This window comes from Vanellus vanellus, assembly GCF_965231255.1.
Source record: "Vanellus vanellus genome assembly, chromosome: 19".
Lineage (NCBI taxonomy): Eukaryota > Metazoa > Chordata > Aves > Charadriiformes > Charadriidae > Vanellus > Vanellus vanellus.
In genome coordinates this window covers 12,620,142-12,634,904 of record NC_138924.1, presented here as the reverse complement: position 1 = coordinate 12,634,904, position 14,763 = coordinate 12,620,142, and the positions used below count along the sequence as shown (strand labels likewise).

General features: G+C 61.4%; 1 protein-coding gene across 1 annotated transcript in view; it reads right to left on the bottom strand.

Annotated features, from left to right (window-relative positions):
* The window catches only part of RAP1GAP2 (RAP1 GTPase activating protein 2), a gene marked incomplete at both ends in the record, with an annotated part of 78,498 nt that overhangs the window by 48,677 nt on the left and 15,058 nt on the right, over positions 1 to 14,763 (bottom strand). Inside the window, one exon of the mRNA XM_082492943.1 lies at positions 8,827 to 8,862. Within this exon, the coding sequence (XP_082349069.1) occupies positions 8,827 to 8,862 (36 nt within the window). The remainder of the gene's footprint in view (positions 1 to 8,826; positions 8,863 to 14,763) is intronic.

Sequence of the window (14,763 nt, the reverse complement as noted above, 5' to 3'; positions counted from 1 at the left end):
GCAAGCCACTGAGAGGAACGTACCTAGCCAAGCACCACGTGCAGTCTCCCAGGGCAGGAGCATCAGTGGGGCTGTGCCAGAGCCCCCCCCTTCTATATATATAGATCAGTCTTACCAGATTAAATGGCTGAAACACCCCAAGTCCTCAAAGCTGAGAGCCCCTTTCCGCTCCTGGGACAGCCTCCTCCGTCCCCGGCGGGCTTCAAAACGTGCTGCAAGGATGCTGCGCGGGCGCGGGGCTGGGTGGCTCCGGGGGCGGCCGGGGTGATAACCACCCTTCCACGAAGAGGGAAGCGCTCCCGCCTGCTCGCCCGCGATAGGGGGGAGACGTTGGGACTGGCTAGATTTTGTAAATCCCCAGCCAGCCCTGGGGCCAGCCGAGGCAGGGCTGACTGCGCCCCTGCAGCCGCTGGCCTCCCGGGGCAAGCGCCCCTGGCTGGGCTGCGTCCCGCTGCCTGCCCACCACCCGTCCTCTGGCCACCGTCTCCAGCGCATCTTTGTCTGTCACCTGCTGACCGCAGCAGTAGCGCCCGCAGGTGGGTGTTTTGCAATGCAACGCACCGTGAGCAGCCCTGCGATGCGGCTCGCCGAGGCCCCTCAGTGCAGCACCCACCGCAACACTGATGGGAGCTGATGAGCAAGGACCGACCCCTCCGGCTCGTCCCTCTCCCACCGGTGCCCGCGTGCCAGCGGCTGCCCGGGGCTGGTGCTGCACTGCTGCCCGTCCCGGCTGGCGCAGCGGGTACCAAACGGTATCGGCAGCCTCAGCGCTCCAAACGCTCCCCTCTGTGCACATGGAGGGTCAGTGCCCCCCCAGCCCCAGGGGGGCTCCTGGGGCCCAGCTCCATCCTTGCTGCTGGGGCAATGAGAACAAGGGGGGCCCCTGCCAAGCTGCACCTCTGCGCCACCAGACCTCACTAAAGCTCCTCAGACCCTTCTCGATTTTTCTTCTTAAAATTATACGGTGTCTCAGCAAAAAGAGCAGCTCTTGTGCCTGTTGAAAGTCATTTCTGTCCATAAAGAAAATAAGATATCATTAAGGCTCCCATCTCCCAGGTTGTTTTTCCCCTCTAGAAAATAGATGTGATTTTGGGGGGTGGTTCTGCACTTGAACACGGTGTCAGCGGGATGCTGTGCTGTTTGAGCTCCACCAGCCACTGACCCTGCAAATTGCCCCAGCACAGTGCAATACCCAAACCCCCGTGCTGTGTCAGCCCGCCGTCGCTTCCGAGCACGCTGGAGGGCAGGGGACCCGCTCAGCGCAGCTCTGCGGTGACCGAGGCACCAGCACCACAGCCAACCTCCGGCTGGGGCTCAGCGAGCAGCCCTGCGGCCGCCCGCCTGCCTGCCCGTCCCCGGCACTGCTGCCCGGCACCGTGACCCGCGGCAGCCCCGGCTGGGCGACGGCACAGCGCTGACCTGCTCATCCACAGGCCACCGGACCCTAAACTGGAAACGAAAATGCAGCTGACAGACTAATTTATTTGCATAAAAAGCGAACGAAGCAGCAGCAGTGAGAGCTGGCTGACGATTCGCTCCAGCTCCCAGACGCGCTGCCCTACTTTCACCCCTGTTCCGCTGGGTTTACATTTCTCCTTTTAAATTACTCCCACCTTTGCTTCCTCGTGCTGAAGACCTCCAGCCTGGGGTCGCCCAGGCGGCAGGTGCTGGGATGCGGGGACCAGCAGCACGGCTCACTGCTGTGGAGGTCCCCAGGGCGCAGCGCTGGGCAGGACCCCCCGGCAGGAGCAGAGGCAAAGCCAGCGCCTGGTCCCTGCTCCCCCAGAGGGCACCGAGCAGCGCCTCGTCCCCAGCACCCCCCAGCTCACACCAGAGCCCTGAGGAGTGACCACTGCTGTGGTGAGAGCTGGGGGACAGGATTTGGACATGTTGGTGGGTGAGAAGCTCAACATGAGCCAGCACCGTGCACTGGCAGCCCAGAAGGCCCCCGGCATCCCGGGCTGCATCCCCCGCAGCGTGGCCAGCAGGGCGAGGGGGGGATTGTGCCCCTCTGCTGTGCTCTGCTCTGGAGAGACCCCCCTGCAGTGCTGCCTCCAGCTCGGGGGGTCCCCACAGCAGAAGGACACGGAGCTGTCGGAGCGGGGCCAGAGGAGGCCCTGGAGATGCTGGGAGGGCTGGAGCCCCTCTGCTGGGAGGACGGGCTGGGAGAGGTGGGGGGGTCAGCCTGGAGAAGAGAAGGCTCCGGGGGGGACCTCAGAGCCCCTTCCAGTGCCTAAAGGGGCTCCGGGAGAGCTGGGGAGGGACTCTTCATCAGGGAGGGGAGCGATAGGATGAGGGGTGGCAGTTTTAAGCTGAAAGAGGGCAGATTTAGATGAGATATTGGGAAGAAATTCTTGGCCATGCGGGCGGTGAGCCCCTGGCACAGGGTGCCCCGAGAAGCTGTGGCTGCCCCATCCCTGGAGGTGCTCAAGGCCGGGTTGGACGGGGCTGGGGGCAACCTGGGCTGGGGGGGGGGTGTCCCTGCCCAGGGCAGGGGGGGACTGGATGGTCTTCAAGGTCCCTCCCACCCCAGACCCTTCTGTGACTCTGTGACCCGCAGCAGCGGTCCCCGACAGCGCGGAGCCCCGCGGGGGAGCGCAGCAGCACCGCCCCCCGCCCGGAGCCCCCCCGCGGGACGCGGCCGCAGCCGAGCGCCGACTGCCGGTACGGGCGGGGAGCGGCGCCGGCGGGAGCGGGAACGGAGCGGGAGCCCGGGGGGCGGCAGGAGCCCGGGCGGGTCCCGCACCCCGTCGGCCGCCGCCTCCCCCCGCTGGAAATAGGGGGGGATTTGGCGATTCCTCTCCACACGCCCATCCCCTCCTCCTCCTCCCCCCAGAGCCGGGGCAAACCCCACCGCCCGGCCCCGGGAACGGGCCTGAACCTGCGCACAGCGGAGCGCTTTGGGTTTGTTGTTGTTTTTTTTTTAAACAACAAACTCCAACACACACACGCCCCCCCCAAAAAAAAGAGGAGAGGCGAAAGAAGAGGGGAAAGAAGAGGGGAAAGAAGAGGGGAAAGAAAGAAAAAAAGAAGAAAAAAAATCCCCACCAAACCCCCACCAACCATCACATCAGCAAAGGACTGAAATCTGGATCCGGCACAGCCAAAGCCCAGGGCAGCACCAGGAGCCCCGGGGGCAGGAGGGGGGCAGTGCTTGGCTTTCCCCCCACCAGGCAGAGCTGTCACCTCGGGTCTGCATTAAGGCAACGGTGACATTGATCCGAGCAGCCCTCAAATCCCGCAGCGCCGGCGAGGGCTGGCCCCAAGGTGCGGGAGGCAGCTCTCGGGCAGCAGACGGCAAGCGGGGACAGCGGGAGCCAGTGCCCGCAGCGGCACCAGGGACCGGTCACCGTCCCTGGCCGCTCGCCCACAGCCTCCCTGGCACTGGCGAGGGGCTCTGTCGCTCCAGCCAGCGGCCAAGCCACCGCAGGGACCTGCCGCCAACACCAGGACTCATTCTGCCCGGGATGCCGTGTCTGGCCACGTACTGCCAAGCTGCCACGGCCCTGCACACCCACGGCGTAACACGGATCTCCCAGGAGAGGAGGCAGAGCAGCGGCTTCGCTGGGGAAACATTAAACGAGGTAAAGCAGATTTACACCATCCTTTGGAAGGGGCTGTACCATTTCAGGGTGCGCTCTGCCCCCTCACCCCCCACCGCCACGTGAACACAGGGGACACCCCGCGGGAACCCACCCGGCACCTGCGAGGGGACAGCTGGTGCACGAACTGTCACAGATGGTTTAAGTTTCCAGCAAAACTTTATAACAAAAAAGAGGGTGAGATTAGAGCCAGGGGACAGAGAAAGACGGCACAGGAAAAGCTTAGAAGAATCCGCTGTGACTAGATGAGCCACACACACATCAATAAAAATTAACATAATTGACAACAGCGATGTCAGAAAGGGAGAGGCGTCGCTGCAGGGCAAGAAGAGCGTCGGAGCCGGCAGGACGATGCATATTAACCAACCTTCGCCTCAGCTGGGTGCCCAATTAACTCTCCTCCGTGCACAGACCCACTTAGAGACTCTGCCCAGCCCTCAGCTGGGAGCCTGGACTGCCCCTGCCTCGCTGTGCCCGCCAGCCCCAGCCCCAATTTAAACTGTTTTTAAAGTTTATTCAGAGTCCTGAGGCATCCTCCACACACCGGCACCGTACGCTCAGTTCCTCTCTTGCATGTCAGCACCAGAGCCGAGGGATCGGCCTCCCCGGCACGCCAGCTGGGAGGGGGTCGCTGCGGGAGGGGGTCCCCCGGCAGCCCCAGAGATGAGCAGTTACGAATCAAATAAATTAGGCCGCCTGCCCGCCTCCCCTCTTCGCCGCAGAGAGCTGCTTTGTGGTAGTTTTTTTAGCGTTTTCTTTGCACTAAGGCATACTACGGCTAAAGTATAACTGCCAAAGATACATTTGCATGTAATTACCCATTTTAAAAGGTGGTAATAAAGTCAAAGGAATTTACTTAGACGCAATCTGCTCTCCAGACCTTGTCCTCACAAGACCTAAGCACAAACCTCTGAGATTACTGCAACAGTCAGTGCAGCTACCGCCAGGCAGCTAAACCATTCCCACTTCTTCGTATTAACTCAGCTCCGGCCCATCAAATATTAAAGAGCCTCAAGCCTGGACACAGCTCGTTTTACGAAGGTCAAGCAAATCTTTCATCTCTTCTCTTCCCGCCTTTACCTCCCACCACTGTTCCCACCATCAGATGAGCATCACATGCTCTTTCATGTGAATTTTAGCTGTACACACACTTACTCTCACTAATTGGTGTACAAGGCTCATCTATTCCACAGAGACATGATTATTTCATTGCTATTTTTGCTTTATAAGGGTAAAGCAAGAGATGACTCTTTGCCTGAAGGAGGGACGTAATTTTTATTGATTTCTTTTATTGATTTTAAATACTCAGTGGTTCCTCAGTACATCCTCCTGACGATACCAAAGAGAACATAACCAGAGCACAGAGGGCTGAGGCGCCACCAGCAGGCAAAGGGCTGGTGAACCTCCTGCGTGGGACGTCACCCAACCAGCTCATTCCCGAGGGGTCCGGCGGGACGGAGGAGGAAGGTCCCCACGGGTTCATCCCATCGCACCTTCCCACCTCCAGCGCCCCCCGTACACGGGTTTCTCGCGGCAGAGGATGCGCAGGGTCCCTGCCCGGCCCCTCGGCACCCTGCGCTTGCTGTGCTGCCCGGGGTTGGCGCGAGCGGCTGCGAGAAGCAAACCAACCCAGCAGGCAAGCTCATCTGCCCGGGGCTGAATTTTGATATGCAAAGATCCTTTGATAGGGCTGATGTTTTCTCCAGGGTGACCTCCCTGCTCGGGAAGTGGGTTTAACTGCCGTCTGGCTCAGCTCTTCCCTTCCCCGGCAGTACGCCCTGAGCAGGCGTTTCACAAGCTCTGCGTGACGCCGTGCCCCAGCGAGCACTGAGGGCACCACGAGGGCACCCCGCGACCCCGGGGACGCTGCTTCCTTTCTGCAGAGACTTCACGTGACACAAGGAGACACCAGCACCACGCCGGGGTTTGGGGGGCTGGACGTGATGCCCCTTTTGGCAGCCTGGGGGCTTCAGCTGCCCCCAGCGCTTTCCCATGAAGCAGGTAAGGAATAAAAAAAAAAACAAACACTTAACAGAAAAACAGAGATTGCGGTGGAATTGGTCCATGCCAAAATCCCAGGTCCACACATGCCAAAGCCCATCTGCTGTACAGGCGCCCGGGTCTCCGTCTTGCAGCACCCCGGGGCTGGCCCCGCTCCCCGCGGCGTTGTGTGGCCCCGGCCCCTCTGCCGGCACCCGAGCCCCACGGCACCAGCTCCTGCTGCCACCCCTGGGGACACGCACCCCCCCAAAACCAGCCGCAGAGTGTTTCCAAGCCCTCTCCCAGACTCTCCAACCCCTATACATTGCCTTCAGGCGCTTTGCAAGGCTTCCCGAGCGCAGCCCCCAGCCACGCAGGGTGGGAGCGTGCCGGAGCTCTCCAGAGCAGCCCACGGCGCCCCGCGGCAGCCAGAAACTCAGCTCCCTCCTGCCCCAGAACAGCGGGTTTGAGAGGCAGGGGCGGCCCGCTGCCAGCTGCACGTCCAAAGCCGAAGCGGTGGGCCGGGGCGCACGAGGTCCCCGGTGCCCCAGCGGGGCACAGGCACGGTTCCCCGGGGCACAGCCAGACCCAAACTCACCAGAGCTTCCTGGGCATTTTGGAGGCCGAGCAGCGAACGTGGTTGTTCAGGAGCAGCCGCTCGGGGATGATCGGTCCTCTGCAGCGCCTTCCCTGCCCGAGCGCGGCCCCGGTTCCTCCCAGCGGTGCCCGTCACCGAAGGGGGACGGCGGAGCCCCTGACCGCGGTGTCAGTGCTCCCCATCCCTCACCTCTCCCCGACACTCCCACTCCGCAATGTCTACTCATTCTCTCCAGCCCCGAGTCCCTCAGACATATTCACGGTTACCATAGGAACTAATGAAACCCAAATTAAAAAAAGAAAAAGGAGAGAAAAAAGACAGAGGGAAAAATGCTTTGATGCTCTGGTGCCACCTGCGTGCGCGCGTTTATTATGGCAAACGGTGAGAGCGGCGGCGGGCAGGGGAGCGTCCCGCAGCCCCCCGCAGCCAGCGCCTCGCTCCGGCCCTCCCGCTGCCGCGCTCCGTCTTACCAAATACCGACCTTGCGCCGGAGCCGGTGTTCGCCCTCGGCCCCGAGCGCCCACTGGGACACGAGCCCACTGCTCCCCACCACTCCCCACCGCCACGCTGCCCGGGAGGAGGGGCTCGGCGCTGCCCCAGCAAACAGCCCTCACCCCCGGCGCGAGGGGTGGGCTCAGGCGGGGGGTCCCGCAGCCCCCAGCCGCGCCGGGACCCTCTCTGCAGCCTGACGCCCGGGGCCGCATCCACCGCCACGCGCCACTCCTGCCCTGCCAGCATCCTGCAAGTCAATATTGACGTTCGCCGCGTGCACGCGGCGTCACCAAGTGCTCCTTGGCTCGCAGAACGCAGCTTGTCTTTTTGTTAACAAGTTATACAGCGAGAGAAAATTGCCCACGCCTGCTATCGTAGCCAGAAGGCTGCGGCAGTAATAAGAGGGCGTTGGAAAACCAAAACTTTTTTTTTATTTATTATTTTTTTAAATTTTAAAAGCTTTTACAAATATCTAATGTGGCTCTGGCTGGGCCCCAATTACCGAACCATTTAACGAAGCAATCTGTCCACAAACCAGAGGCGCTATATTAGGCCGTGGAAAGCATTAGCTGCAAACAGTGGGAACAAAACAACTCGAGCGGATTCTCATCGAACCCCCTCCTCCGGCCGGGGCGGGAGGGACGGAGAGAGAAGCGTGCCCCCAGACCCTCGCCGCTGCCCGAGCGGGAGCGCGGCAACGTGCCCCACAGCGCCGGCACTGTGCTCCCAGCGCGGCACGAACAGCCCGGCACGGTGGGGACGGGAGGTTAAACGGCATTTCTGCAGCAGAATTCTGCACAGGCCCTGGGAAAAAAAAATAATCAGGGCACAGCGTACAGCAGCGTACACGGAGCAGTTAAATTCTTCTCAGCTCCACGGGAAAAGGGAAGTCTACAGAGATTTCCCTCCCCTCCCAAAAGCGGTAAACATTGATTTAAACTTCTCATTAGTTCAGCAAAAACCTGAGCAATGAGAGTAGCAACAGCGTTTCTGTTGTGCTATTTACAGTGGGCATTTGCAGGCTCTCTCAGGCAGCAGGTTCCCCCGAGGCTGTCTGTATACTTTTCCATTAATGAATAATTTGCACAAGTAATGATTATAGAAGGGAACCGCATGAGCTGTTACCCATACACGTTACCCTGAGCTCAAGGGAGGCCTGGCCAGAATAGTTCTCTGTTAGCTCATGGTTACACCGATCGTGCCGGAGCCGCCCGTGTGCCTGCGACGGAAAACCCCCAACTGGAGGAGCTTATGCGGAAACCGGGGAGAGGGGAGGACGTGTTGTGGCGGGAGGGATGGGATTGGTCCCCCCGGTGGTGTAGCGGGGAGGACAATGCCCGACAAGAACAGGGTGCAGGTCCCAGCCAACCGCGGGAGCAGAGCGAGCATCGGTACCACCATTCCCAGCCCCTCCTCGCTTGCTCTTCCCCATCCAGCGGATGGCATTATGCAGCGGGGGGGGCGCTCCCGCGCACCTCACGCGATCTCACGGCAGGATCCGGCCCGGCTGCTGCTTCGCCGGGAGCCACACAGCCCACGCCACCGCTTTCAGCAAGCCCGTGGCAAACCCCAGATGCGCCCACCAAGCAACACCTTGGGCTCATGGACCCTCCCGGGCCCCAAGAGCATCTTCGCCCCTTTCAGAGCAACCCCCAGAGCCACCCCCAGCGGTACAGGAGCCGGAGCTGGGCAACAAGCAATCCCACCGACACCCTTTCCAGACTGCGAGATTCAAAAACAAGGTAAAAAACTAATCCCCCAGGCTACAGTGAATTTCAGCCAGCAGCTCAGTGGGTGCCTGTCCCGACGGGGTCCCATCCCTCCCAGGGCAGAGCGGCCGCCCCGCGCATTGCACCATCCGCGCCTTAACCCCCCGATCACACAGCGATTGTGTCGATGCATTTATTATAATCATCCAGTGCATGAACCGCTTTGGACTTCCCAGGGAAACGAGCTGTGGGACATGCACAAAACTGTCTGCAGGAGAAGGCAGATTCGGCCGGTCTGCCGCTGCCCACAGCCGGGACCGGGACGGCAGCCCGGCTCCCGAGAAAGCGTCCGTCCCCCCCGTCCCCGTCCCTCCCCAGCCATCTCCCAGCACCGCGTCCCTCACAGGGCAATCACTGTACACGAGAGAAGAGTGCGGGTACTCACTTGATCTTCAGGCTGGCGAGCATCGTCTTGTCGATCCTGGGGAGAGAGCAGAGGAGCGCGTTACTGCGGGCGCAGGGGCTCCGGGCGCGAGGGGAGGGCTGTCCCTCCTCCCGACTCAGGTACCGGCGCTGCGGGCAAACCCGGCCCCAGCATCACTCCGGCTGTCAGGACGATCACCACAGAAAGACTTGACCCGAAAACAAAATCAACAAAAATTTAACCCAAAGTGAAGCCTGGCGGCACGTAAAGCCAAATCCCCCCAGTTATTCCCGGTGGTGACCAGTGGCGAACTGCTGCCGCCTCACCAGAAATGCCAGAGGTGGACTGGGCAGCAGAGGAGCACATCGCCCATGTGCCCATGTCCACACTCTCTCCAAAGCGCAGTACCCACCTCCCCACAAAATACATATTTAAAGACGACAGACCCGAGAAAGACCTGACGCGCTGGGAGGGTCACCCCAAACCCCGAAACTCAACCCAGAAGCCCAGTCCAAGGGGGAAGGAACAAGGATACAGCGATGTGCGGGATTTTCCCACCTGGCCGGTCGCTGCCTCGCTGCGTGAGCTCAGGCTCATCCCTGCACATCCCCTTCCCGGGCACCAGCCGCTGACTGACCCCTCCGGCGCCCGCAGCCACTGCGACCACCCGCACCCACGCCGAGAGCCGCGGACAAAGGGGACACAGAGCAGCCCCATCGCTCCCAGCCCCGGCCAGCTCGTGTGGGGCTGGCAGCCCCAGTCGCTTCACTTACGTATTTGGCACCATTAATAAGTGCCTACCGCCACAGAAACATTGTGGTTAAAGCCATATTAATATTAATTAATGCAAATCATAGTAATGTCTCAAAATGCAAAATGATGTCTTTTGGCAGTCATTGCAAATGCTCGGTTATCTGCCACATGGAATTAATTCCACATCTCTAAAAAAAAAAAAAAACAAAAAAAACAAACCACCAAACCAAACCCCAAAGACCACCTTCCCCCCCCCAACCCCACTCGTTCAGCGCTGCGATCACAGAGGACACGGAGGCTGCGCACAAGGCTGCGGAAATGCCGTTTCCCTCTACTCGCAGCATTACCTCCCTCCGCTCCCAGGCTGAACTTCTCCATCACAAGGAGGATGCACCCGCGGGTGACGCAGCGGGGCCGGATCCCCGCCGCGCCGTGCCACTGGCGGAGCTGGGCAGACACCGGGGCAGACGCAGCAGGAACCCCGCGTGGGGTGTTCCCTCTCCCCACGGACGAGGGCAAAGCCACCCCAGGTGAGCCCTGGCACCTCCTGCCCACCCTGCCTGCACGCACCTTCCCTGGGTCCCTCCCTCGGACCGACATTTCACATGCAAAACCCCAAGGCCACGGGAACATCGTTCCCGGCATTTCCCCGAACATCAGCTCCCGTGCTCCGCTCCCGGGGAGCCAACACGCTACTGCTCCTACAAATAGACCCAGGGCACCCGCTGTTGTCACTCAATACTCAACAAGCCTGTCCACAGACCCTGTTGACCATTATTTAATCAAGTTGCACATTAAAGCCAGCATAAATAGCTGTTGCCAAACTCGGTGGCAGACGCAGACGAGCCACAGGGCAGTGGGTGGCTGGGGCAGCTCCTGCAGGACCCGCTCCGGAGCGCGGAGCTGCACCGAGCGGCTTCTGCCGGAACCACGGGAAGAAAAATCAGTTGCTGTTATTTTGCTTCTTAGAGAGGGGGTGAAAAAAAAAAAAAAACACAAAACAAAACAAAAAAAACCCAAACCACACACACAAGAAACCCCTCTGCGAGGGAAACCGCAGTTGCGCTATGACTAAGTTCAGAAGCCGCTTCGTCAGGCCCTGCCCTAGCGGGGGGGTGAAGTGAAACACCCCACGCCCCGGCGCAGCCCCCTCCCTGCGCGCCCCGGCACGGCCCGGGGGCTCCCCGAGACCCGCAGCACCGCAACGGGGTGTCTGCCCCACTGCTGCCCCGGGCAGCCAGGGAGCAGCCAGAAGGTGCGGATGGTGGGTGCTGATGGCCCAGGAGGAGACGGGACAGGCGGGCACCCGCACCGGTCACTGGGGCACCGGTCACTGGGGTCGTGGGCAGGGCTGGGGCAGCAGCTCCCAGGGCTGCACACCCACGGCTGCGCATCGCCCACGATGCACATCCCCACGTCCACGAGCGACGGCACCGCATGTGCCGCCCGGGGCCAGCACACTCCTCCCGTGCCCTCGCTGGCAGCAGAGCAGATGCACCCCACAGACAGAGTGAAAACCCAACTGACACTACAGCGTGGGGCTGGAAATAGCGGCCGCGGGCGCAGAGCACGGCGGCTGGGTGTGCCCGGCCACCCCACGCGGTCCCACAGGAAGGGTGGGTCGGCCGCGGGCCCCGGCGGCTGTGGGAAGATGCAGATGGAGGTACGGGGCTGCGGCAGGTGCTTTCCTTTACCGTAAACACCCGGGGAAGCGTTTTCCCGGCTGCGCTCTGGGTGACACTCAACTGCCAGGGGCGTCATCCCCGGGGCCCCCGGGGAGTTGGGCACTGACCCCATTTGGGAGCTGCCCCGGTACCCCCGCCTGCCCTTCTCGCTGTGCAGACACCGATGGTGGTATTTTAAGGGCAAGCCGCGCACCCCGCTTCCCCCCAGCCCGGACTGCCATGGCAGCACAGCCCTCTAACAGCCATCAGACCACATTTTCCTGCATGACTCTCCGGCTCGCAGTTATCTTTTCCCTGCAACTGCCGAAGTGCAGAAGGAAAACAACCCCACAAAGCCCTGTCGGCCTCGAACGCCCCTGCAAAGGGGGATAATGGCTCCACTCCATCGCAGCCTGAGCTGGCAACAGCGGCGGAGCCCGGGATGCGCCCGGCACGGTCGGGGTCCTGGAGCCATCGCTGCGGGGCAAAGCTGCCCAAGAGCTGCAACTTCTCTCTGCCACAAAATGAGCCCACGTTTCACACAACTTATTTGTACATCAGTTTATCAGAGCGCTTCCTTCCCATTTTTATAGAAAGAAAAACAAAAATCCAGCTGAGAAAAAAGCACTTGGCTTCAGTAAGGTGTGCGCTTCTATTCCCAGGAGACTTTGCCGAAACTCTTGACAAGTTCACCGTCCTCCCACAACCGTCTCAGTTACTCAGCATTTCCCCCAGCAGGTTTCAAGCAGCCCTAAGCCCATCGGCACCAGTGCTCCTCCCAAACCCCCACGGCCCCTGGCTGCCCGGCCCCAGCCACCACGGCACGGGGAGGGGAAGGCAGAGCGGCCCTCTGCCCCAGTGCCAGACAGCCAAAATCACTACAGAACGGCCGATTTGGCCATCAGTTCCCACGGCCTGATCACGGTCACAGCACAGACTTGGCATGGGCATAAAATACCGCAGAGAAAGGTGAACTGGAGGAAGGGCAGAGGGAGTACAGTGCCATCTTCTTAAAACTATTTCCCTACAGATCAACACATCCTGGAGGGCAGGGACGCAAGAGGCGAAGAGCCCTGCTGAACCCGGGGAGCAGGCGGCAGCCATGGCGCTCTGCCAAGGACTGACGGTGCGGGGAGGAACCTACGGCCGCGGGAACCTGCCATGGACCGGGTGGGAGCCCGCCACATGCGCCGCAAGGTGCCGAAGGCGGCTATGAGCGTCGCTGCCTGGGTGGAGGAAGAACGGGCAGTGGGTCCTCGGCAGCGAGAGAAAGGAGTCAGGGGAGAGCCATGGGATGCTCTTGCAGGTGATGTGGCCACGGGAGCCAAGTCACTGCTTGACCCCCACGGGGCTCACGAGGGGCTTCGCTGGAGCCCGGCAGCACCCACGCACTGAAGCCGTGCCAGGCTTCCCCACCGGCATGGCGCAAAGAAGGTCCTTCCCAACCTCCACGGGCTGCCGCTGGCGCGGGGCGGCAGGAGAGGCTCTGTCGCAAGGGAACGCGCCGCAGCACCATGGTGCTTCCTCCTTTGACGCCGCAAAGGGAAGAGAAGCTCCTTGTGCGGCACGGCGCTCCGGGGGGCAAAGGGGGGATAGAAAGGAAAGGCACCCACCAGCCGTAGCCGCCGAAGGAGACGCTGCGCTTTCTCTGGAACATGGTGGCAGCGCGGTGCTGTCGGAGCGCTCCGGCCATGGGGGGACGCGGGGACGGGGACAGCAGCACCCGCGTGCCACAGCCGCGCGGAGGACAGCCACGGCGGGCGCTTCCTGCCGGCGTGCACGGCGCTGTGCCGGGGCGGGGGGACCCCGGCGCCTCCCGGTCAGCTGCCCCCAGCGCAGAAGCGCATGCACAGATGCGCACACATACCAACACCAGAAAAAAAGTCATTTCCTTTTTTGTGTGTGTGTGGCCTCGGGCTTTTCACAACCTTACGTTGCAAATATCGTATTTCTCCTAATGGCGGGAGCCGCGGGCAGCACCGCGTGGGCAGCGTGGGCGTCGGAGACGAGCTGCGGGCACAGCGTCACCCACGAGCATCGTGCCACGGGGCTGCCCCCACTCCCCTGCCAGCCTGGCTGGCCACCAGGCACAGAGGGTCACTGGTGGCAGCGCAGCGGTCCCCGGGAGGGTGGCCTTCCCCTGGCTGTCCCCGCAACGGCAGGGCTGCACTCACTGCCCCCGGCTGGCTCCGGGTAGGGGATCCTCCGGTTGACCCTCCGGTGCACCTCAGGGGACACCCCACTTTAAGCCTCGACAAGCAAAAACCCCATCGCCTCCTCTCCCGCGGCAGGCAGAGCCCCGGCTGCCCCAGGGCCTGGCGAGGCATCTCCCACCCAGCCCCAACGCAGCTGCGGCACACGGCACCTCTCCGCTGGTTCCTCAGCAGCTCCGTAATGCTGAAGTGTGCGGCCGCAGTGTGACCACCGCCAAAAACCCCAGGGTCGTTTAATCGCCAGGCTTCAGAAACCCCATCTAAATGGAAACGCTGACCTCTAGCTGGGTATGAGCTTCCATCGACGACACAGTCCCAAGAAGACCGGCTATCGTCCCCACACCAGCCTTCACTTCACAGCAGAGCCCGCGGGGAGGCGAGCCCGGTGCCAGGGGCTGCGCGTGGTGCCCGGGGGGGCTGGCCACCCTGTCCTCACACCCTCCCCCTCCCCAAACCAGCCCCCAGTCGGGGCTGCAAGAGGGGCTCATCCTCCGCGGGTCAGGGTCAGGAGGAAGGGTGGGAACCCCGAGCACCCCTCGGCAGCTGGGGACACCGCGCTGCCCCGGGGCCGCAGCCGGCACTGCGTGGCTGTGGCACTCAGCGTGGGTGCCGCCAGCGCAACGCAACGCCGCAGCCTCACCTCGCGCCACAGCCAGGAGGGGACGAGCTGCTCGGCCGCACATCACCGACCGTGCTCATGAGATACAGAACCCAAAGCTCACTTCCCAAGGTCCCCACAGTTCAAAGACCAGAAGAAAAGCCTCCGACTGCTCAGGTCCTACTGGTTCGGCTACTTGAACACTCACCTCCTACTCCGGTGATTTAAAATAACACCCAGCGCACACAGGAACCATCCCCTTGACTCAGCGCCGCCGGGCAGTGCCGGGCTCGCTCACACAGCTCCCGGGGGACTTGAGGCAGCTCTCAGCCCAGCGCCCGGCACTTGCAGGAGTCAGACTCCCATCCAAGCACCCAAAAGCTTTAAATTGAGAGACATTTGGATTGTGTCTGATGTGTGAAAGAGGCGGGGGGGTGGGAATAAGGAACTGGAGAAAGAAATCACTCAACTCCAGGGAAGAAGCTTGGATTGAAATCCAGCTATTTCAACTCCTACTTTTCTGCCCACAGCCATCTCTCCTTAAGGGGATGAAATGATGGAAATCCTTTGCATTTTAGAGCTCTTAAGGACATTATTAAAAAAAAAAAAAAAAAAAGCCCAAACATGCTGCAGGCTTGAAGGCTGTAATTCAGGTACTGGGAAATATTTGGAGCAGACATTTGCTTGGAGCACATTTGTTCTGGCCTGCGTGCTCCATGTTAAAGCTCTG